This window comes from Talpa europaea, assembly GCF_964194135.1.
Source record: "Talpa europaea genome assembly, chromosome: 15".
Taxonomy (NCBI): domain Eukaryota; kingdom Metazoa; phylum Chordata; class Mammalia; order Eulipotyphla; family Talpidae; genus Talpa; species Talpa europaea.
Genome location: NC_140083.1, coordinates 17331803 through 17356458, shown reverse-complemented (window position 1 = coordinate 17356458; position 24656 = coordinate 17331803). Strand labels below are relative to the sequence as shown.

The following is a 24656-nucleotide window of genomic DNA, read 5'->3' as shown; positions in this document are numbered from 1 at the left end:
AGTGGGATTACAGTGTACAGTGAAATGGGGTCCATTCTGGCTCTCAAGCCTCTATTCTAACCAATGGGTCACAGTATACTCAATCCCTCCAAAGCTGGTGCTAACTTGGAGCAAGTATCCAGAGATTCCTAAAAACTCTGGATATTTCTAATTCATATCATTTGAAGAAGCAGCGGGGTAGAAGATGTATAGTACACTTATATTATTATAGCACAGCACTTAATTCAAGACATTTGGTCCTGAGAATTAACTTAGGTCTAAGAATTAAGAAACTGATACTCTAGTTTGAATCAAGTGTCTTTGTTACCTACACCTGTAAAGTTGAGTTTGTTTTTTGTTATTTTTTTTAATCAGGTTAAAACTGAAAACCCATTGCTTTCATTCCTAGAGGCCCTAAGATTACTTAATCACAGTGAGATATTGCTGCGGGTCAGATCATTTCCTCATTACCATCTCTTTCTACCTTCTTCCTCTGGACAATCTAATTCAGGCTAGCTTTTAGTGTTTGGTCCTGTTCCATACTCATCAAACAGCAAACTCCAGACAGCTGCCCCAAATAGCACACTGAATATTGCATTTCCTGAGGGCAACAAATTCAACCTGATCCAGCTAAGGCATACTCAGCAGTTAGGTTATGACAAAACTTAGTTTCTTATGAATGAGAAAGAGTTTCAAAAGAAATAGTTTGGTGCACTGATTTTTTTTTTTAGCTGAATAGTTCACAATTCTCAGCTAAAATGGGATTACCAGTTGAGGGGAGGAGAGGGAGGTTTTTAAAAAAATGCCCTGGATGACTCAAATGTACAGCCAAGGGCATCCTAGTTCCTTCCAGATTATCCTATACTAAGCTACTCTATCCCTTAATTCCCATATAAGAAATCTGAAGAGGTTAACTAAGTTATCTAGCTGCCCTGAGTTTCACTCATTATCTTGTATTAAGATTTGAAATCAAGGTTCATTCTTGCACTTATGTTGTCTAGTAGCCTTGAAAGCAACCATTAGACTCTGTTTCCTAGTTTTTGTTTTGAAATCACTTATTCTGTGGTGACTACTAAACAGTATCCAATAGACTTATTCTCACAGGGCTCATGGATCCTGGTGACCAAGGGCATTATCTAGACGCAGTTTGATCACTGAAGCTGCTAATCTTCCATCCAGAATACAGATGGTTGAACACTGCCTTTTATCTTACCCAGACACAACTGATTTCTAAGATCCCACATTTCTTTGATAGTCTTTTGCCTACAACTCATTCTCTGGAACCAATCTGGATATTAGCTGAAGTTCTTTTGTTTGTGAACAACAACAAATCAATAACCCTAGTCAGCTTAAAGAAATAAAAATATATTGGAATGGATCCTGGGATAGTTCACAGATCCAAATAAACCATCAAAGAACCAAAACTCAGGAAATAATAAATCTCTGATAACCTTCCTAGAGAGCTACCACAAAAGCCATCCAGTTCTGATTACTCTTAGCTTCTGAGTCTCCAAGTTTCATATGCCCATAAGAAAACACCTGTTAAACTCAGAGCAGTTTGAGGTCTTCCTCTATCAATCAGCTGTGATAGTGAGGTAGATGGCAAAGCATAGACACCACGAGGAGCAACTGTGGACCAGGCAGCCTTCTTGGTTTAGAAGGTGACTTCAATTACCATGTTTTTAAGATTCCATTTGTAGCTGATGAATGATAAGGTAAGGGCAAAAAGGCAACGGTCACACTGCATAATCAAACAATTTTAATTGACTTAATAATCAGTAAAAGTGTAGTTACATGAAAAGTCCCATATTTTGCATGTTTATATTGTTTCTGCCATTATTTGTAAGGTGTTGAAGGTGGGACCCACTCATGAATCTTCTTTCTAGTGGTCGAATAAGGTACATATTGTTGTGGAGTGCCACTCACGTTGAATTTATGGTTTGTCCAGATGAATTTACGAGGAGTAGGTGGTTTTGTTGTTGGAGGATCATCAGTCATACAGTGAAGCCAACGGTGCCTTAAAGGGGGGAAAAAAAAGACCATTATGAAGAGGAAGCATAGCACTGTGGGGGAAGGGTGGCAAGGGCAACTCTGGAAGTATTTTGTTGCTTGAACTCTCATCTCAGCTCCATGACTTATTAGCTAAACTTTTCTATGCCTGAGCTTTTTCATTATCTTACTTCCTAAGGATGCTTAAGGATTGAATATAAAGCACCTAGAAAAACTGCCACAAATACTAGGTATTCAACAGATGATAGTTAAGGATATTATTAGTACCATATTTCATCAAATCCAGGGCACCATCAATTTTAAGATATGCCATTGCTTTATGTGTCTCTAGGAAAGAAAAAGTGCCAATCAAATTATGACACTGTTTAGACAATATTCATTCTAATTTTAGATGTAAAAGCAGATTTCAGAATTGATGAATACAGTATTACTATTACATGCTAGAGCCTGATTCTGGATTTTTAGTATGCTCGGCTTGCTCTGGCTGATGAAACTAGTTTGAAACCCAGTCAGGCTCCTGCTGAGAAGAGGGTCTCTGCACGCATCTTACATTCAAGCTTAGGCCTAACACTTTGAAATTTACTTATATGAAAAATACTAAATCACAGCCCAAAGTTTACAGGTGTTTCAGTTTTACATCTTTAATAATTTAATTTCAATGGACACTTGCTGGAAGGTGCCAGAAATCTGGTCTGAAGAAGGAAGCTGGGTGTAGCATAAGAAGGGAAGAGATAGGGATTCTGCTGTGAATGACAGAGAAAGGCAAAATCAAAGTCCAAAAGATAAAAGTGGAACAGAGCAGGAAGCCAAGCTTCCTCAAAATAGCTTAAGACTCAAAGCTCGCAAGACAGAGATGACCCTATGAGGAAGTGGAAGGAGGGGGAAAAAAGCAATTGCCTTGCTACAAGAAAAAGGGCAAGTGGACATACCTGTAAAATAACTAAGACTAAAGTGAATGAGGAAAATGTATTACACTCTTTAAGAATATTTGCTAGCAGTAACTGACAGATACAGCTAGGGAACTGGCTTAAACCTGTAACACAAAATATTATTACTGTTGCTGTATTTGTGCCTAAGAACAGGGCCTCCCCGGTGGCGCAGCGGTTGAACGCTGGGTTGCGAGGCTGCCCGCTGCCTCTGCAGCGCCGGTTTGATCCCCGGCTGCTCCCCGGCCACCAGAGGAGGGTCCCACATGGAGCGCAGACCTCTCCTGCCGCCCGCTGCTCCCCTCAGCAGTGTACTTTGGTCCTTCTGCCTGCTCTGCTCCCCGCTCTGGCTCTGGTGAATTCTCTCACCCTCCCGTGCTTCTGACTGTACCCAGTGCTTGTATAAATAAATAAATAAATAAATAAATAAATAAATAAATAAATAAATAAATAAATAAAAATAAATCTTAAAAAAAAAAAAAAAAAAAACAACTGTATCATGAACAGCTAACACAATGAAGAAGTCTGTATACATTGGGCTGGTGTCTTTCTTACATCCTCCAAAGGAAACCAGGGGTTGGCAATGTGATCTGGAACAATAAACCACAACTATTAACATGAAACAGCTCTGAAACCTGTGAGAGGCTGGTGGCCAGACAGACTCTATTAGCCACACAAAGGAGGGATTTAGCTTTCAAATCTAAGGCTGTTATATAAAGCTTAAGGCACAGCAGAAATATTTAACTTTTATCTATTGAATCAGCTTAAGTAACTAAAGAAAAATTTATTCAAATAAGTGCTGTCAAGGCTACTAAAGGTTAAAATGGTATTTAAGGAACCACACTCTAGAGCTTACATATGCCTGTTCAGATACTTCAGTGAGGAAATGAAGAAATAGTAAATGCTCATGAAAAAAAAAAAAAGGAAACCTGAAAATATTTATCTAGCAAGGTTACCAACAAGAGTCAAGGATACTTTATTCTCATTATGGCAATACAAAGAACAACTAGGAAACAGGAAAATGTTTATACTGATCTAGGCTAATACAACCCTTCTGTTATTAGTATTAAATAAAAGCTAAAGAAACCATACTGTGTAGATTTCTACACTAAAGAGTTGTTGCAAAATTTTCAGCTTGGCTACTTTTATTCTAATCAATTAAAGATGTCAATAAGACAGCAATGCCTAGAAAACTGTAGTTGGCAACAGACCCACTTCAATCAGTTATTATTTTAAACAACAATATATAAATTTTCTTAAACCTGATGGCAAATAAAAGGAGACTGACAGATAAAAAGTTATAAATACATAAGAAAAGAATAATTATAATAAAAATATACTACAGTTTTGGAAAAATACAGCATTCAAATATATTGAAATTGGAAAAAAGATATTAAATCAAAATAATTGGAAAAAAGATATTAAATCAGAATTACAACCCAACTCATGGAAATAAATCTCATAAGAGGTCTCTCCTATTTTCAATTTTTTAAAAGGAAAAAGTGCGTCAAAGAACAGGAAGGAAGACGTGTGGACAAATGCTTACATAAAAGGGACTGACTACAGATTTATTTCTATCAGTAAAAAGCACGAAAGAACAAAACCAAGAATAATAGGGAATATTTAAATAAATCATGGCATATCCAAATGACAGAAGACTAAAGCATCCTTAAAAATTGCACTATGGAGTGTATCTTATGACTTGTGAAAATGTTCATTATTTGTTATTGTAAAAAGCTAGTTAATTTATTCACAAATACTTGGATAGCATTTATAAGTCACTGTTCTGAACATTTCACAAATATTAAACTCATTTAATCTTTATAAGATTATTTTATGAAATAGACGCTGTTTTAATTTAATAAAGGAGGAAAAATAGGGCACCATGAGTTTAAATAATTTGCCCAAGTTGCTGGAGGTAAGATTCAAACCCAGGATGCCCTTTCAAAAAGCCCACTCGCATTAAACAAAAACAGGCTATACATGCATACAGAAAAGGGGTATCAGAAGTCTATCAAATTTGTCTCTGTAGTAGTAATAGATTACTTTTATTTCCTTAAGTTTTTATTATTTTTAAAGATTTATTTATTCATGCATACAAGTGCTGCAGTATATGTGGTGAGAGGATTCACCAGAGACAGACTGGGGAAAAGAACAGGCAGACTGAATGAAATACACTGCTGAGGGGGGCAGCAGGAGAGTCAGAAGAGGTCCGCTGCACCATGTGGGTCAACTCCCTGGCTGGGGACTGAACTCAGGCTAAAGCAATGATAGCACTGAGCTTTAACCCCTGGTCACCAGGGGAACCCTAATTCCTTAAGTTTTTATAATGAACTTGTACTGTTTTATAAAAGAAAGCTAGCAGAGACTTCCTCCTGGGCCTTGCATGTCTGCTCTCTCCTTCCCGGCCCAAGGCCTCTCCTGGAACCATGCTGCCAGCTCCTTAAGTCAGGTCAAGGAGCATCTGAGTTTGACCCTCTGTGTAGATTGGAGCCTGAGGTACAGAGGCCACGCTGTAGGTCAAGTGTTTGGATTAATTCAATTCTGATGCCAGTTGGGACAGAAAGAGTAATCCAGAGCATAGGAACAAACTGCGTCTCATGAGCAACACAAGTTCTAGTCAGTGAACATAGATGACAGCAAACTGAAGAAAGAAGGTCCAGACTCCCAAGGGAAATATTTCACTATAAAGCTGCTTAAAATAATGTCTTCCAAAAGCCATTCAAACAATTTTCAACGTAACCAGGAAATATTTCTCCTCTATATGCATGAAATCAAGTTGGTGTATTGTGTTGGGATTTATACCAATAGATATCTAAAACTTAAAGGGAAAAAAACTGTTGAAAAGAAAAATCTTTCTTCTAACCCAAACCAGTGAGAGATGATTTTTAAATTCTGCCCATCACCTTTCATCTACTTTGAAACTATAAATAGGTTCTCTCTACTTCTAACCCCAGGTTATCATATGTAAGCCACCATTAAAAAAAAAAAATCACTCTCTAAAGTACTCAAATGTTTTAGGGGCATATAGTTTCTTGCAGTCCATCTGAACGATTTTTTTTTTCTATGTCAATTCCAAATGCAATGTCTCTCACTAAAGTTACACAGAAGAGAGTCAAACTGCCATTTTTATCTAAAAACTTCAAAAATTCTACAAATGACTATGTCTACCATGTTCTATGCCCTGACATCTGGGCACAAAAGGATTTATTCTGGAATCAAGAGCAATAGTAAATGAAACACATTAAACAACAGTTTAATTAAAATAATCAAAACAATCTGTTCTGCTTATAATACACATTAACAGAAAAAAGGTTATAATGTAACATTCTGGAACACAGGCAATCTGACTAAACATGTAGTTTTGTAGTATTTTAAAAGTCTTTGGCTATTCTGATTTTCTAGAGCGAAACATAAAGCCAACATTAGTTAGAATCTTTTTTTGTAAAGAATCTTGCAACCTACTGTACCAGGTAGCATTCATTTCAATTCAATTCAAGGATATTTAAATAAAAAACAATACAATTAGAAAAGAAAGAATGCATGGGGGGGAAGGGGTATGGGAACCAAAAGGTGTTTTACAGAACAGCTACCCACTGCCTGCAAAAGCAAACACACCAAAAGAGAGAAGACAATATTCTCTGCCTTTGACAGGTAGCAATTTATTTAGGGGAATATTTTTAAAAACTGCAACAAGTAATTCAGTATGACAAAGTATTAAAAAGGACAGTTTCAAGTAAGAATAGAATTCAGAGATAAATCGCTTTAAATTTATACAAAAACTACAAAAGGAGTGACAAACATAAGATTTTCATATTATAAAGTATTTTATATTGTATCTAAATAAGTAAAATAACAGCTGTTTGAAGTAAAATAATTCATCTACATCCATTCAACAAGTATTTATTGAGTAACTAATATGTCCTAGACTGTTTTAGGCACTTGCAACAGTGAACAAAGTTCTTATCAACAACAATCATGGTAGTTGGGGAAATAATAGATTAAATTATATATAATAAAACACCAGGCAGAGATTAAATGCTAACAAGGGAAAAACTGGAGCAGGGAAAAGGGACAGAGTGAGAGAGAACAGGGCTCTTTTAGGTGGCGGAGTTTGAGGAGCCGCTGTAGCAGGCACTTGAATAAACCAAACGTGAAAGCCAGGCCTCATCTAGGAAAATAGCTACTGCAGAGCGCTGAGGTGTGAGAGTGCTCACAGTCCAAGGAAAAGCAAGGCTAATGTCCCTAATTCAAGAGTCAGAAGTCCTGTGAACAGGGCCTGGCAGGGTTGAGATGATCCCATAAAGCTGTGCAGATTGTATGTTGTTGAGGATGGGATTTTAATTCTTACTATGAGGAGAAACCAATGGATAGCTCTGAGAAGAGATTTTTGAGACCTGCTTCATACTTTAAAAGAATCATTCTAGATTATGGGTGCCTTGGTGGTGTGTGTGTGTGTGGTAACATACATCTAAAGAGGTGTGAACCTATACTCCTGAATCATATGGTGGTGTATACCAACATTACCTAAAAAAAAATATGATGCCCTCCCTGGTGGTGCGAGGGGTTAAGCACCACACTATGAAGCAAACAAAAGCCTTTGCAGCATGAGTTCAATCCCTGGCCGGCCAGGGAGAAACCCACATGGTGAGGCTGACCTCTCCTGTCTTGCCCGCTGCTCCCCTCAGCAGCATATTTCACTCAGTCTGCCTGTTCTGCTCTCCACCCTGTCTCGGTGGATCTTCTTACCCCGCGTCTCTGGCCTGTACCCCAGCTCTTGTATGCATAAATAAAAAAATATATTTTATATATATATATATGATTTAAAAAATAAAGCAGATGTGTCAAAGAATTGTGGCAAAAAAGTAACTAATCACTTAGTATGTGGAGAATACCAGTGTGCTGCTAGTTACTGTAATCAGACAACTGGGAGGCAATTACAGAAATCCAGGTAAGAGATGATTGTGGTTTGGAATAGGGTAACATTATAGAGGTAGTGATCAGATGTGGGATGTTTAGAAAATAAAGCAACAGGGCCTCCCTGGTGGCGCAGGCAGTTGAGCGCTGCACTGTGAAGCTGTCCGCAGCCTCTGCAGCGCGGATTCCATCCTGGCTGGCCTGCGAGAATCCCACATGGCGCAGCAGACCTCTCCTGTCTTGCCCGCTGCTCCTCTCAGCAGTGTATTTCAGTCAGTCTGCCTGTTCTGTTCCCCGCTCTGTCTCTGGTGAATTCTCTCACCCTCCAGCGCATCTGGCCTGTACCCCAGTTCTTGTATAAAAATAAATAATAAATCTTTAAAAAAAAAAAAAGAAGAAAAGAAAGCAAAAAGAACCTTCTGGTGGACAGGATATTAGAGAAAGAATAGTTGTAAAGATTACCCTTACATTTTCTGGCTTGAGCGAGTCTTTAAGCGCTTTGGAACATTTCACTTGATAGGTCTGTTTCTCTACGCACATTGCACATTTAAAGATACTGAGAAGAAATCCAATAATTTACATTTATAAATGTCACCTAAAATGCTTAAAGTGATATAATTAACAAAACTTGCAAATGGAGATAATTGTTTAGGAGAATTTAATCCTTTCCATTAGAGTTTATCAAACATTCATCAAAGAACAAAAGAAAATTATTGTTCTCTATTTCTCTGAAAAAAAAAAAAAATTCAGTTTACTAATATTATTATCCTATTTACAAATGAACCCCAGGGCTTAAGAACACATCCAGTTTTTAAAAATTGCAGCTGCAGACCTCCCAGTGGAATAGGGGTTAAGTCTCAGAGTGATCACCACTATGGACAGAGTTTGAGCCCCAGCCAAGGAGCTGACTCACATGACGCAGCAGACCTCTCCTGTGTTGCCCACTGCTCCCCTTAGCAGTATATTTCAGTAAATCCACCTATTCTGTTCCCCACTCTGTCTCTGGTGAATCCTTTCACCTCTCGCCCGCACCTCTGGACTGTATCCCAGTTCTTTTACACACACACACACACACACACACACACACAAATTGTGGCTGCAATAAATAGAATATTAATTTTAAATCCAAACTGCCATTAAGCTCTTCTACACAAATAAAGCCCTTAAGAAACTGAAAACCTCAAACTGACAAATAGAATTTATTTAGTGCAAATGGAAAATGTTTATGATATACTGAATCAAGGTAATGGGAAAACAAACAAAATATTGTGTATAATCAATATATATATATATCCATAGATGGAAGTATACACACATATATAGCTATATCTGTTGTTATTTATTTTAAATAATGCATGACCAATAAACAATCTCTTTTCACATTGTGATCCCCTAAAAATATTCCTTCTCTACTAGAAAGTATAGCCTCAAATGTTCATTCAGTCAGTGAATGAAATGTTAACAATGCTTGTTTCTGGGCCAAGGAATTAGCTTGTTTCTACTTGGTATTTTTCTGGATTTCCCATGTTTTCTTGTAACAATTGTATAGTTTTATAATCAGTAAAAAAATATAATGGTGACTGCATTGATTATTTTGTAAGTTAGAAAGCTGCTTATAACACAGAAAAAAAGCAAAATAAAACCAAGTATTATGAACAGAATTACATAAAAAACTATTTAAAAGAATTAAAGGAAATATGCCAAATGTTAAGCATGGTTGTGTCTTAAAAGGCTAGATTAGTGATGGTGCATGGGTGCAACTGGTGAAGGAAACTATGGGGACTACACCTGAGGGGGTGGGGGGACGAAAATATTGTTTTAAAATGAACAATGATGTAAAAAAATAAAAATAAATAAAATTCTTGATTCTTAAAAAAAAGGGGGGCTATGTGATTTGTCCCCATCCTTGCTAGATCCTTTTCTGATCTCTCCACATTTTTTTAAAGAACAGATTCTATTTAGATTCAAAGAAGCTCATATTGTCAAATCAACAGGGATACCTCTCTGTCCTAATCTTACTCAATAACAATCAACACTGGGAGTCTTCCCACATTTGTTGAAAAGCTAATTTCTCTTGCTTTTCCTCTTACTTTGCTATTTATTTCTCATTCTTTTTACCTCTGTGTTAAGTTCCAGACTCACATCTACACAATATTGTTTCTCTTGGATTTCTGATCATTACTACATCCAAAGAGATGGTTCTAAATTCCAAGCGCTCTCTCTCTCTCTCTCTCTCTCTCACTCACACACACACACACACACACACACACACACACGTGCGTGCACGTCCCTTCACCCAGTCTTCCCATATCAATGAACAGTGCTACCATCCATCTAATCTTTCAAACCCAAACCTCTATATCACATTGGAGTCTATACTATCACCTTAAGTAATCCCTCCACCACCTGCCATCCTACTCTACAATGTCTTCCCAAAGAGCTGACTATAATGATGTTAATTGTCCTAAAGGAATCAATCTTATAAGGGCAAAGCAATTTGCCATTTTCATCATGACCCTGAAAAAACCTTCAATGATAAAATTATTATTTTTTTTAGAAAAGAAACTTTTCAACATGATATTGTTTTTAAAAGAATGTATTTATGTATTAGTTGAGGGGGAAAAAATCAATACATGAGGAGAGATTAGTGTGCTACACTAAGCGAGAAAAGACATGTTACTTAGAAATGAACAAAAGGTGCCACCAAGTGGGAAAAAAGTATATACACAGTAGAGAAAAATCTAGGCAAGCCATTTTTTTTTTAACACTTGAGTCAAAGGATTTCAGGGTTATATTTCAAACCACAAAAAGTATCTTTGCTTCTTCTGATGTAAGTAAAAACAGTAATTTTATATTATTGTGCATAAAATAGCCCAAACTTTCAACCTTTGACCGCAACAACATTTTGTCTCGTCAAATTTCATGTAGATACGAATTACTTACTTGATTTATCTGCCACTAATTCTATGCAAAAGCTAACTGCCACAAAATTGAAAAAAAAACTTTTGTGTGTTACTGTATATTAATAGATGGTAGCAATTGCTAACTTGAAACAAAGACAAAGGGCAATCAAAAGTGTTGTAAAAACAACCTTTATAGTTTCTTTGGTAACTGACTGATATATTGAGTATAATTCAATCAAGTTAAACTAATGAATTCCTAAAGAAATTAAAATCTTATTTCTGATCCTATAAGAGAATAAACTACAAGAAAATTAAAATATTACAACAAAGAAAGACAACAAACTCTAAGTTATAGTACAGTATAATGACTATACACTTCAAAAGAACAAGGACCATAGTTTTTGTTTACCATGTGAATGTATAAATCCATCAATGTTGTAAATCCATCACACAGAATGTATAAATCCATCACACAGAATGAGCTCAATAACTAGTTGTTGAATGAATGAACTGTCAGTAAGCTGAGTAGAGTGCTAGGTTCTAGGCAGTACGTTTTTTATTTAAGGCATCTGAAGCTCCACTACCTACTCCAAACATTCTCACCAGCACTTCACCTCTTGTTTATCTACTGGTAGACCTAGCAGCCTTATTGGCTGCTGAGAGACTTAAAGAAATGAAGACTTTCAGACAAGACAAAATGAAATAATTTTCCCACAAGAATTCTCATTTTCCCACAAGATGAAAGAACATTTAGCCACAGAAGTCCACCAAAGATATCCCTTGACTCAATTAAAACCACTGATGCTTCTGAAGGGAAACACTTCTCTGGAGGAGATTAAGCAGTTACTGAACAGACCCATAGATTACCAAAAGTCAGACGCAGCACCAGCTGACTCAGAGGTCAGTAGACAGGAAACACCTGCCAACTGGGCATCATGTGTTCCTCTTGCTGGCATCTAGGAGCTATTTTCTCTGACTTCCTAGGTAACAAAGGACAGGTTCAAGGCAGATGAGAGCCACAACAGGCAGGAGTAGGAGCGGCCCTATTTAAAAGCTTCATATGCCACAAAAGCTAACATTTCTAACAACTCCACAAGCATACCTTCAGGATTCCCATTCTCACGAGGAACATGCAGGCCCCTAAAAGCAGCAACACTCAGAGAACCCCAAACACAGCTAGTTAACTTATCAGGTATTTATCCTTCCTCTCAATCCAGATGCAGTTCACCATTCAAGGATCACTTTTACCTAGCAATATAGCTGGTGCAATCTAATCTGGTTTCTAGGGTAACAGTGCTAGGCATTTAACTGAAGATCAGACTCTCTTAACCCTTTCACCCATAATTTATGAAGTTAAATTGTATTCTGTACTAGGTAAAAATCACACTGATGTCCTATTTCTAGCACTAACCTTTATCCTGACCTGAAGGCTAGTGCTTTCAACTGTCTAGCTGCCATACCCACTTGGTTGTCTAACAGGCACCTCAAATTTAACAAGGACAAAGTACAACTCTTTTTTAAAAAAAGATTTATTTATTTATGCATACAAGAACTGGGGTACAGGCCAGATGCAGGGGTTGAGAGGATTCACCAGAGAAAGAGTGGGGAGAAGAACAGGCAGATCTACCGAAATGCACTGTAGTGGGTGAGACAGTCTAGAGGTCTGCTGCGCCAAGTGGGTCAGCAACCCGGCCGGAGATTGAACTTGTGCTTCAGTGACTAAAGATAACTTCATAGTGGGCCTCCCTGGTGGTGCAAGGGGTTAAGCACAGCACAGCACAGCACAGCACTGTGAAGCTATCCGCAGCCTCTGCAGCACGAGTTCGATCCCCGCCGGCACGAGAACTATCCACATGGCGCAGCAGACCTCTCCTGTCTCACCCTCTGCTCCCCTCAGCAGTATATTTCAGTCAGTCTGCCTGTTCTGTTCCTTACTCTGTCTCTGGCGAATTCTCTCACCACCTCTCCCACGCCTCTGGCCTGTACCCCAGTTCTTGTATGCATAAATAAATAAACCTTAAAAAAAAAACAAACAGAAAGCTTCATAGTGCTGCGACTTAACCCCTTGCACCACCAGAGAGGCCCACAACTCTTGATTACCTCTTCCAATTTTGCTTCCCCCTCCTCCCCTGTCTCCCTCATGTCAGTAAAGGTACCACTAGTAGTTTAGACCAAAAATCTTAACATCATCATGTACTCGTTTCTCTCTAAAAATCTAACCCATCAGCAAATCCCGTTGACTCTATATTACTTTAAAATATATCCCTGCGGCAGGCAGCTTCTAAGATGGTCTCCATGACAACATCCTTCTGGTATTCAAGCATCCTTGGTTAAGGCTAGAGTTAATGACTACTGAAGGGGCTACACTTACTGACTTGTTTCTAGTAAAGAGAAGACAGCAGAAATGTGGGATGCCACATCTGAGAATAGGTTTAAAAAGACTGGCATCCACCTCACATATTCTCTTTTGCTCATTCCCAGATCATTTGCTCAGCCATCTCCTGTATCATGAGGTGGTCCTGTGAAGAAGCCCAGAAGAAAGAACTTGGAAATAAAACTTTTGAGGTCTATAGCCACGTGGATGACTTTGACAGCGGGTCCTTCGAAGTCATACCTTGAGATGCCTGCAGCCATAGACAGTATCTGGTAAGTCCCTTGAAAGTCCCTAAACCACACGTATCCAGCTAAGTTGCTCTAAAATTCCTTACCCATCGAAATAATAAGAAAATGTTTGTTGATTTAAACTAAATTTGAGATAATCTCTTACACATGTACACCTAACTGACACAATCCCAAATCTCATAAACTGCATCACTAGCACTCAAGTCCAGTCTTTATCATCTCCTGCCCAAACATCTACATACGATAGTTTCCTGAATGGTGAGCTTGCATCCACACTGTCCCCTTCCGCTATTCTTCACAACAACCATAGTGATACTGAAAAAATGTAAACCAGAATCCAAAAGTAATTAGCTGAGGCTGACCAAAGTAGGCATCTATGCTTGGCATGAAGTGTGGGAAGGAACACTGCAATAGTCCGTTCGGAGTGTCAGAGCCTGCACCAGGAAAGGGTCTCCACACAGGCAGGGGAAGACGGTAGCAACCTGGTGTGTGGTGCTGAAGACAAAGTGAGGTAAGGAGGGAGTCCAATGGGGAAGGGGAGTAGCAGCAATAGAATCTTAATCACATACAGAGGAACTGATCAAGTAAGTAACTATATTCAGAAACAACATAAATATGGAAACGGAGAAAATCAGAACATAAACTGTGGTTTGGAATGGAATCCATAGCACTGCTGAGGATTCGTGGTTTTTCAATATATACAGACAAAATGATAAAGATACAGAAACAAATATGCAGGTGCTCATGCACACACACACAGACACACACACACACACACACACTCTCTCTCTCCATATAGTCTCTACCATGTTTACTAAGAAGGCCTGAGAGCACGGATCCCCCAACAATGAACGTGCCTTGCATTCAGATCTTAGTTTCCAAATATTACTCATCACTGAAAAATAGCAAGCAAGAAAACAAAACAAACACACAGGGCCTCTCAGACAAATGGTTGTTTTCATGGGGAAGACAGGGAAAATATATGATGAACCTGGTACACCTGCTGTCAGCAAGCAAGAATGTGCTTCAAGAATGATGGGGACATTTCGAAAGGGCCCCAAAGGCATCTTGAATAGGTGACTATTAGTCAAATTGAGTTCAATTTGAGCAATACAAGGACCAATTATAGTAATGGATTATATATAACCCACTGACTAAAATAGGAATTGATACTGATATATAAGCATATATACAAGTGAGATGATTGAAAGTCTGTTACAGGGCAGAAGGCACCTCGGGACCCCCAAACCTGCCTGCTCTAAATGGGTTCTGCCATCCACTGCATCAAGACAAAACATATTCTAGTGGGTAAGACTTAATGGAAAATAACTTTAATTCAAGTAGTGTGCAATATAGAGAAGAGAAAGAGAAAAAAATATATAGTTTCCAAATCAAGCACCCAAAGTTACCCATCCCTTCGTGGAAAAATGCCCAGCCAAACAGGGTTGGCCCAAAGCAGTACCACTGAGGCCCAAAGGCTTGCTAGAAGTCTAAGGCACCTTCTGGCGAGAACCTCTAGAAAAGGGGTAAAAGGGACCAGGCAAGTCTGGAAGGAAAGGAGCAAAGTCAAAACCCAAGTCAAGATTAAGGCAGCTATTGTCACCTCGCTACGGGTCTCTCGCCCACGTCTCGGTCACTTTCAAATGTCTCTTTCTATGTCCCCCAAGTTCCTGGTACAAGTCCAAGGCCAGGGAGCAAGCGCTGCTTCTTCACTTGTCTCTCTGTTCCAATTGCGTCCTCCAGGTCTCCTCCTCGATCCCCTTCCCTCCCCTTCACTGTCTTCTCTAATTTCTCCTCCCTGCTCAGCTCTACCCTTCCTTGGGTGGGGCAGGGAACCTGGAACCTCCCCTTTCCCTGGGGATTTACCCTGTTACATGATGAGTGATGGGATAATCTCAAAGTATCTCCCCACAAAATGCAAATTAACTAGCATGTAAAGGCAAAATGAGTATCTTTAGAGTGGAGAAACCTAGCTAATACAGAGACAGAAGTTACCAGTAATGGGCCAAATCAAAACTGTGTGCCACTTAATATAAAGCAAGAAGAGGAGCATGACATTGCTTCTGTTGCATTTCTGCCAAAGAGGCAGAGCCAGAACTTAGTCATGAGGAAACACTGGACAAACCCAAAATGAGAGACCTTCTTCAACATAACCAGCCTGTAATTTTCAAAAGTACTATGGTCATGAAAATAAAAGTTCAGGAACCAGTTCAGCGTGAAAGAGATTAAAGATAGAAGTGAAGCCCGTATGAAATGTGTGTTTAGAACACAAATCATGACACTTGAATAGGATGTGAAAATTAGCTGGTAGAGGTGTATCACTCATTTCCTCACTTTGAAGGTTAATGTAGCACAATACCCTTGTTTGTAAAACTACACCCTGAGGTGCTCGGGAGTGATAGGACATCAATTCGGCAACTTCTTTGAAATCATCCAAATATTTTTAACTTTTCAGAAAGTTTGAGATGTTCCCAATTTTAAAAAATTATGAAGTAGGTCATCTCCCACCTTACCTTCCCATACCTTTCAAAGAAATTTACAAAAGAAGTTAGTGTTTATCAAGGCTTACAAGACCTATATGATCTGGGCCTTAGTTATTTCTCCTACCTCATTTCTTAACATCTTTCCCATACTCACTCCATTCCAGGCAAACTGGCTGAATTGCTATTCTTTGAACACAAGCAGTACATCTCAAATACACAGGGCTGGGGACTTGGGGTTCCCGATGTCTAAAGCTCTTTCCACCTTCCCCTGGCTTGCTGCCTTCCCTCTTCAAAAGTCACTTTCTCAAAGAAGTCTTGGCTAACCCCTATAGAAAAGTCACCGGACCCTTCTATTGCTCCTTTACAAATGCCAGCTTCATATTATCTTTTTTGCATTTATTGTTGTCTAAGATACATCAGACATTTGTTTTTCTGACTCAGCAAGAATTAGCTTTATTCATTGTTGTACAATAGTTCTCGGCACTTGGTAGGTGTGCAGTAGTTATTTGAATAAATAAAGTTGATAAATTGTATGTGTTATTCATTATATGTAAACTAATTAAAGATAAAACAACCCGATTTCAAATTTATTCATGGGTCAAATCAAAGGCAAAAATATGCAGATTCAGAATTCTACAATGAATTATACCCAGTAAGGGGGGTGGGGGAGGTATGGGAGAAACAACAACTGAGCTTGTCCAACACTACTTTCTCCACAAAGACTCATCATACACCTTTGTTTCCCTTAGAAACAAGGGCTATCAAAGATATTTAGCCCTTAGAAGGCTCCACTCCACAGAGAAATTCAGCTTTGTATCCTCACTTGCCCTCAGGCACCTACCAGAGTCATGTTATCCTCTACAGCTTTTAACTTCTTTTTCATGTGATCTTAGATCATATAAAAGGACTTGCTTAGATGACTAATACTTTTATCTTTTCAGATTTTTTTCACCATTTTATTATTTAAATGTGTTTCATTTCACATAATTTAAATCAGTTTCCTAATCAAGTGATAGAGGTGATCTACGCTCTCATCCCATGCCATCTCCCAAAATATAGATCCAAGGCATAACGCTGGATGAATGCTTTGAAGAAGACAGTCATCAATCCCAAGAAGCCAGTCCACAGCCTCCCACATCGCCCACCAACCCCACCCAAAAAACAACCAAGCAAACAAAACTAGAAGGGCATCTCACCTTCTAAAGTCAACAGTCCACTTTAAGACAATGGTTTCAAATAGTGCTCCTGACACACAGAATGTCCTTTTGGAAAAGGGACACCTCAGTCATACCTCTTCAGAATTTAACCGCCATAGGTTACTATTCCCCATTAAAAAGAGGGCAAAATCCAGCCACAAATGTAGCATCAGTGCTGCTTTCTCATGTTAAGAGCAAAAGTAGACCAGAGGTTGAAAACTGGTTGTAGATGAAATCTTACAAACATGTTTTGTTTACCTCATGAAAAGTTTAAAAAAAAAAATTCTGTCCAATCAAGTGGTGTATTTAAATAAAATAAAAAGAATGCCTCCTTAGTCACATTCAAAGTGCTCTGCACCTCATATGGTTGGTAGATGCACCACCAGCAGAGATAAGGATTTCCATCATTGCAGAAAGTTCCACTGGATAGTGCTACATTTAAAGTCACAAATATTTAAAAAATTTTACACTTAAAAAACAAGAGATTTCGCAAGAAGATACAAATTTCCACTTTCTTTCGAAAAATCCTATCTAGAGAAAGCCTTGGTTGAGTTCTCACCTAATGGAATTGGTAACAGATGAATAAGGCTGTTGCCCTCTTTGAAGCAAGATGTGTTTTTCAGTTTATTACAGGTTCCACTACTCATTTTCTCACATCTGCATTTCACTCATTTGTGTTCCATGCCTGGGTTTTTAATTGAATCCTTAGAAGGGAAGTGAGGGCCTCCCCAGTGGCGCAGTGGTTGAGCGCTGGGTTGCGAAGCTGCCCGCAGCCTCTGCGGCGCCGGTTTGATCCCCGGCTGCTCCCCGGCCACCGGAGGAGGGTCCCACATGGTGCGCAGACCTCTCCTGCCGCCCGCTGCTCCCCTCAGCAGTGTACTTCGGTCCTTCTGCCTGCTCTGCTCCCCGCTCTGGCTCTGGTGAATTCTCTCACCCTCCTGTGCTTCTGACTGTACCCAGTGCATGTATAAACAAACAAACAAATAAATAAATAAAGCATGCCTCTATTTAAAAAAAAAAAAAAAAAAGAAGGGAAGTGAATATTCAGATTATTCCAGTTTCTATTAATAGGGCCCAAAACTTGTGATGACCAAGTTCAACCAAAATAAAATGTCAGTTAACTTATTTTTAGGTTTTTGGTGAAATTTTCTACACTAGACCAACCAAAAAGGAGCTACAGAGTTAACTCTGTATCAAGTACAGAGTTTTAGTTCAGCAATTTATGAAATAGATATAATAAATTTATTTTGAAACATTTTATACAAAATTTGGTCATTCAAGAGCACTTAGAATTTCACTACAATATAGGTATGTTACAAAATCATAGTTTTATACATCTAAGGAATTTTGCAGTTCTCATCTTTCAAGAGGCAGTCCCAGACAGTTTGAGTAAAACTCTCCACACCATTACATATCCAACATAAAATATGATGTTGATACATGTCTATGAAGACACAGGGTCTATGTTCTCTCCTGTTGAACTTGGGCAGTTTTCTAATTGCCTTAATCAATGGAATGAGGAACTGATGTTGGATGATTTCCAAGAATAAGTCAAATAAAGCAATATGGCTTCTGTCTGGTGCCTTCTCAGAGTACAAGTACTTGCCTCAGGAATCTCAAACTGTGTGAAAATAATCCAGCCCAAAGTCCCAGCTGACAGCCAGGACTAAATACCATGCACTGACTGAACCAATCTTCAGATAATTCCAGTATCTTGCTTTTGACCCTTCTATCTGAGGCTTCAGGTATCCTGAAACAGAGATAAGCCATTTTGGCAACCTTGTCTGAACTCCTAGCCCACAAAAATGATGAGAGATACTTTTTATTGTTTTCAGGTTCTAAGTTTTAGGATAACTTATCGCATAGCTATTGAAGCTGGGACAAGAGATGTTTCCAGAACACCAAGGACAGCTTTATAAATAAATATTCAATAAGTATTTGTTTAATGAAACATATTGCCAAATAAAATAAAATGTTGGCTTGGCTTACCATTCAGGGGGCACCATGCTTCCATCCACATCCCAGAATGTGTTTTTGCCATTCATTTCAGTAGTATATATAACCCATCGGTGACGGCCTGGGTAGAAAGATAAACATTTAGAAAGATGTAAGGAAATACAGAAAACCTTAAGTTAAAAAAAAGCATAAATGCATAACATTAAAGAAGACGATCTTAATAAGACTTTTATATGCTCTTACATCAGAGAAATTTAATAGTTCCATCTGCATATTAGTGAAGGTGAGCTCCAGGAAGTCTGTGACAAGCCATCAACAACCTGATGGCTGCCATAACAAAGTCCCTGTGCACAGACTGAGACTCACTCTTTGGGAGTTAGCAGGCTTTTCCCAGAGTGGTGAACCCTTGCTTCTCCCCTAGCTACCCCACCAAAAGAGTAACAGAGAAGGCAGGTAACGTGTTCCTGGCAATTCAAGCTATTCATTAGAGAAAGTGCGCCTCCTGTGACTCAGACAAGAAAAATGTATCCACAGCAATCATACTTGAATTATGTTTCCATATAAATATTATAAAATGACCATTAGAGATGCTTTCAGAAATGATGAATATATAAAATATAAATGAATATATGATGATTATAAGAGACAGCTCATGTCATCAAAATAGTATAGCCACACTAATTATTTAACAAATTTACATGGAAGAATTAGGGGCCTAATACAACACTGTTTCTATTTGGTCCTTAACTTGGGCAGAATAGATTAAAATAAGACTTTGTCGCTTATTATCAGTTGATTAAAGCAAATTATTTAAGTCTCTTTTTTAAAAAATCTATTTAAATAGATGTTTATACTGACATTTTTAGATTGGCATGAAAATTAAATATCATACGCATATACCTAATTCAATATTGGGTATATAAGTACACAATAAAAATAAATTCCTTCTACCCCTCTTCACTGCCCCTGACCACCAAAAAGAGAATATTAAATTCACCCTTATAATAAATTTTAAACCAAAAAGCAAAAGGTAATCTGAATTTACAATTTTCCTACATAAACGTACAGTCAATGTTTAACAACTAATGGTATTTAAACATGATCTTACTAAAGAAAAAAAATATTCCAGTCAGGATTTGTTTCTTCTGTTAGAGAAATCAATAGTGAAAATAATCAACAGAAGGAAAACATAATCCAATGAGGCAGGGGAATGTGAAGGTAAATGAAAGAAACTATGGGAAAGGTTTCATAGGTCACAAAGTTATAAAGTGTGAGAATGTTGAATACTGTACGTGACCTAATTGTACTTGTTTATTGTGTTACCTTCCAAAATTAAATGTGCATACAAAAAGTATATATTTGCTCCCTTTGAGGGTATCAAACATTACTCTGCAACTGGAGTTTTTCACGTTACACACATCTATGACATCCATCTATATAGAATTTAAAGGTTGATGCCATTCTTAATAGCAACAAACTAACCCAAAAAAACTCCCATGTAGGGCCTCCCCGGTGGCACAGTGGTTGGGCCCTGGGTTGCGAGGCTGCCCGCGGCCTCAGTGGTGCCGGTTTGATCCCCGGCTGCTCCCTGGCCACCAGAGGAGGGTCCCACATGGCGCGCAGACCTCTCCTGCCGCCCGCTGCTCCCCTCAGCAGTGTGCTTCCGTCCTTCTGCCTGCTCTGCTCCCCGCTCTGGCGAGTTCTCTCGCCCTCCCGCGCTTCTGACTGTACCCGGTGCATGTGTAAGCAGGACAAGCAAACAAACAAATAAATGAATAAAAGCATGCCTCTGTGGGAGAAAAGAAAAGGAAGGAAAAAAAAAAAAAACTCCCATGTAATTCATTAGTATAAAATTGATAAACATTAATGGTGATTTTATTTGTGTATTTTTTTAACTGAGATAACATTAAATTAGAATATTATGAGTTTCAGGTGTGCATTCTTGAATATACTACTAAAACAACACTGCAATAGATGTCTGTGTTTTGCAAGATTATTTGCAGAATAAATTCTCAGTAGAAATACTAGGACAAAGGACATGTGCAGTGTAAATTTTGACAAATATTAACAATTGTCTTCTAAAAAGACTGCATTATCTTATAAAGTCCCATAGCCCTTCTCTACATCAGGATTTATTAGATTGGTAAGAACTTCAAAATTGTATAGATGAAAAAAGGCCAAGTTTTTTTGTCTTTGTTTTTTAAAAGATTTATTTATTTATTTATACAAGCACTGGGTACAGTCAGAAGCACGGGAGGGTGAGAGAATTCATCAGAGCCAGAGGGGAAAGCAGAGCAGGCAGACCAAGGAAGTACACTGCTGAGGGGAGCAGTGGGCGCGGCAGGAGAGGTCTGTGCGCCATATGGGACCCTCGCCTGGTGGCCGGGGATCGAACCTGCACTGCAGAGGATGCTGGCAGCTTTGCAACCCAGTGCTCAACCACTGCGCCACCAGGGAGGCCCAAAGGCCAAGTTTTTTAACTGCAATTCTGTAATTACAAATGAGGGTAAGTGTCTTTTCATGCCTTTGTCAAGTAATTTTGTTTTCCAGGGAATTATCTTTTTCCTTTTTTCTACTGAGTTTCTCATTTTTTTTTTTTTTAATAGAGGCATGTTTTATTTATTTGCTTGTTTTGTTTTATACATGCACTGGGTACAGTCAGAAGCGCGGGAGGGTGAGAGAATTCACCAGAGCCAGAGCGGGGAGCAGAGGGCGGCAGGAGAGGTCTGCAGGCCATGTGGGACCCTCCTCTGGTGGCCGGGGAGCAGCCGGGGATCGAACCGGCGCCGCAGAGGCCGCGGGCAGCTTTGCAACCCAGCGCTCAACCGCTGCGCCACCGGGGAGGCCCAAGTTTCTCATTTTTTTACAAGTGCTCTGTAAAAGCTCCTTGTATGTTATGGAAAACAGAGTCAAATCAAATCCCAATCTCAATATTCATACCAAAAAAAAAAAGGTACTCACCAAAGAATTGCTTGTTGTCTTCATAGTACTTGTTTCCATATTTATCTTCACCCACTAGTGTGCCGACCCTCACATCATTTGCCCTGTGAATGCCGAAAAGAGATTTAAAAAATGGCTTTTTGTTCAAAACACAAGTGTAAATAAAGTATGAGGGCAACCTTCCAAAACAAAAGCTGAATTGACCCAAATCACGCTCAAAATATATAAGCAATGTCGTCAAATAACAAGACTCTTGTCTACTATCCCAGGCCATGAGACACTAAGTTAGCAAAAAACTTCAGGCTATCAGGGAGTCAAGGTTTTCATCTTAAGATGGTTTAAATGTCCCCTGGCTCTTGCATGCGACTCTGATTTGCTTATCCTAGTCAACGAAAGTCAGAACTAATAGGGACAATTTTATGACTTGGTTCAAAGCTTTACTGTACAGAAAAGGAAACCGAGGGCGAGTGAAGGGGAAATAAAACTTTCCCAAGGTCACACAACGCTTCGCAATCTTGACTATTCTCCAAGAAACAAGGCAAGGATGTAGCCCAGGTCCCCTGTCTCCAGGTCACGGCTGTGTCTTCAGAGCGGGTTTTGGGGCTGCCCCCGGGACCCCCCCCCTCCCGGCCGGGGCCGGGTCAGGCACAGCCAAGGCCGGCTGCCCTTGACGAGAGCTGTGGGCTCTCAGGGTGACCCAGGCCGGCTCCTTTCCAAGAAACTAGCCGGCGCAAGGCCAGCTCCGACGCGAGAGCAAGGACGCTTACCTGAAGAAAATGCGAAGATAGCCGCTGAGACCGCCGTGGCCGGAAACCTGCTGCAGCCCGCGCTTTAGGACCTGCACTAACTCCATCTTGCCCGCAGGCCCAGCCTCGCAGGTGCGCCGCAAAAAATGCTCCGGCGGGAAGCGAACGCTCGAGCCGCAGGGAGCCGACCGCGGAAGGGTCTCACGCACGCGCTTCCGGGGGGGGGGGGGGGGGGCTCTGCGCATGCGCGGAGGTGGCGCTCCGCAGAGCTGGCTACTTCACATTGTCTGAAAATGTGCGGTAGGTTTCTATGGGAAGCATAGACCTGATAAATTACGAATGTTGAGGAGGTTGCATTTAGAAAGCTGGGAATGTGGTGGGCAATTCACCTGAACTAGGCTTCCCCAAGTAGAGATTTCTTTGGGGTTTTCTGTTAATTCATCTAAAATGATCGATTCCGAAAATCCTTTCCAGCGCCAAGATTCTTTAGAAACAAGACACCACTTAAGAACTCAATATTGGGCATATGATGATTTTGCGTATTCTAAGTACGTGTAAGTAAGCGAACCGTATAGGTAGGTGAGCAAGGAGGAGGAATAGCAAAGTGTAAGATTATCTGCTCTCAAGAATTTACTGAATTAGCGCCAAAGCTAAAATTCAAAAATTAAGTATTTAAAATTAGAAAAGTAATCCGTGCGTGATACTAAAAAAATAATAAAGGATATTAGTGTGTGCTATTATTTCTAATTTCCTATGGCCACTTTATAATTTTAAATATACTTCATATTCCTTGTCCCCGTGATTTGGAACAGTCTATGTTCTCAACTAAAGATGATAAAACTTTTAGCTCACAAAATTTCTAATGTTATCAATTTATAAACCCCGTTAAATAAGACACTCCAGCAAATCTTGTCACATGAAGCTGCCGATAGGTCATTTCCGCCAAATGGGGCAACATTTCTGGTTCCACACGCCCTTCCAGAAGCTTGCCACTTCTGCACAGGCCTTTGTGATTTCTTATGATCAAGTCAAACGCAGGGAATATGTAAAGATACATATTCGGCCTCATCTTAAGTCCATATTCTAACATTCAGCTGAGACCCAGCAGTGATTGCATGGGCGACAAATGTCCTCATTGTAGCTTCATTAACTCAGTAACTTGTTTTAAATCACTAAGTTTTAGGGTTGCTTATTAGAAAGAGAATCGTAATACTATTAGTACTTTGGAAGTAACTTGCATATCCCTGTTTACATCCTACCCCAGAAGTTAACTAGTGTTCTAAATTTATTAAGATTTCCCTTGTTTTTTAATAGTTTTACCACATATAGAAATACTTCTCAAAATTATATCGAATTTGCCTGTAACCGCCAGCATTCTGGGAACACCGCTAGCCTACATTCAGAAAGCAGATTTCATTTATCATTACATCCAATCCTGTATCTAAAATCATGTTATCCCTGGTTTCCTTAAGTGCTGTGATTGTCAAGTTTCTCAAAAGAATTAACTTATTAACTCTGGCCTTCTGTTTGAAGAATGGGAGGTGGCCACTTGACCTGAGTGAATCAGTATAGATTTGTAACTATTTCTTTACTATACAAATATGAGCACCTAGTTCCTAAGCCTCTTTCCTGGATGCTTCAAAGAGTACTGGCTTCTTTCTTCAATTGCCTTTTGTAGGTATTCAGATGAGAACTTGCTTGGGTCTGGCTCTGCTAAGTCACTCTCCACCTGCACATTGTTTTCTAAAAAATTATTAAACTCTTATCCTGGTATTTTCAGTCCTATTTTATTTGTCATTGTGTGGTTACACTTTATGTCATGTTACTGAGGTTTCCGTTAAGAAAATAGTCATTCCCCAATATTTAGCTGGAATTCTTCAAACTGAATTGTAAAAAATTCTAAAATACTGCATATGGAAATGTCTGCCATGTTTTCCCCCTCCTGGAAGTACTTTAATCTTTAACTAGAGTTTTCTTA

The 24656-nt window shown here is 39.2% G+C and overlaps 1 protein-coding gene across 1 annotated transcript; it reads right to left on the bottom strand.

Moving 5' to 3' along the window:
* Positions 1 to 1798: 1798 nt before the first annotated feature.
* Positions 1799 to 22785, bottom strand: NDUFA12 (NADH:ubiquinone oxidoreductase subunit A12; the record flags this gene model as incomplete). Its single annotated transcript, XM_084254644.1, has 4 exons — positions 1799 to 1996; positions 19026 to 19113; positions 21954 to 22036; positions 22700 to 22785. The coding sequence occupies 4 exons, from the start codon at positions 22783 to 22785 to the stop codon at positions 1816 to 1818; spliced, it is 438 nt and encodes a 145-aa protein (XP_084110770.1). The 3' UTR covers positions 1799 to 1815.
* Between the last annotated feature and the right edge of the window lie 1871 nt (positions 22786 to 24656).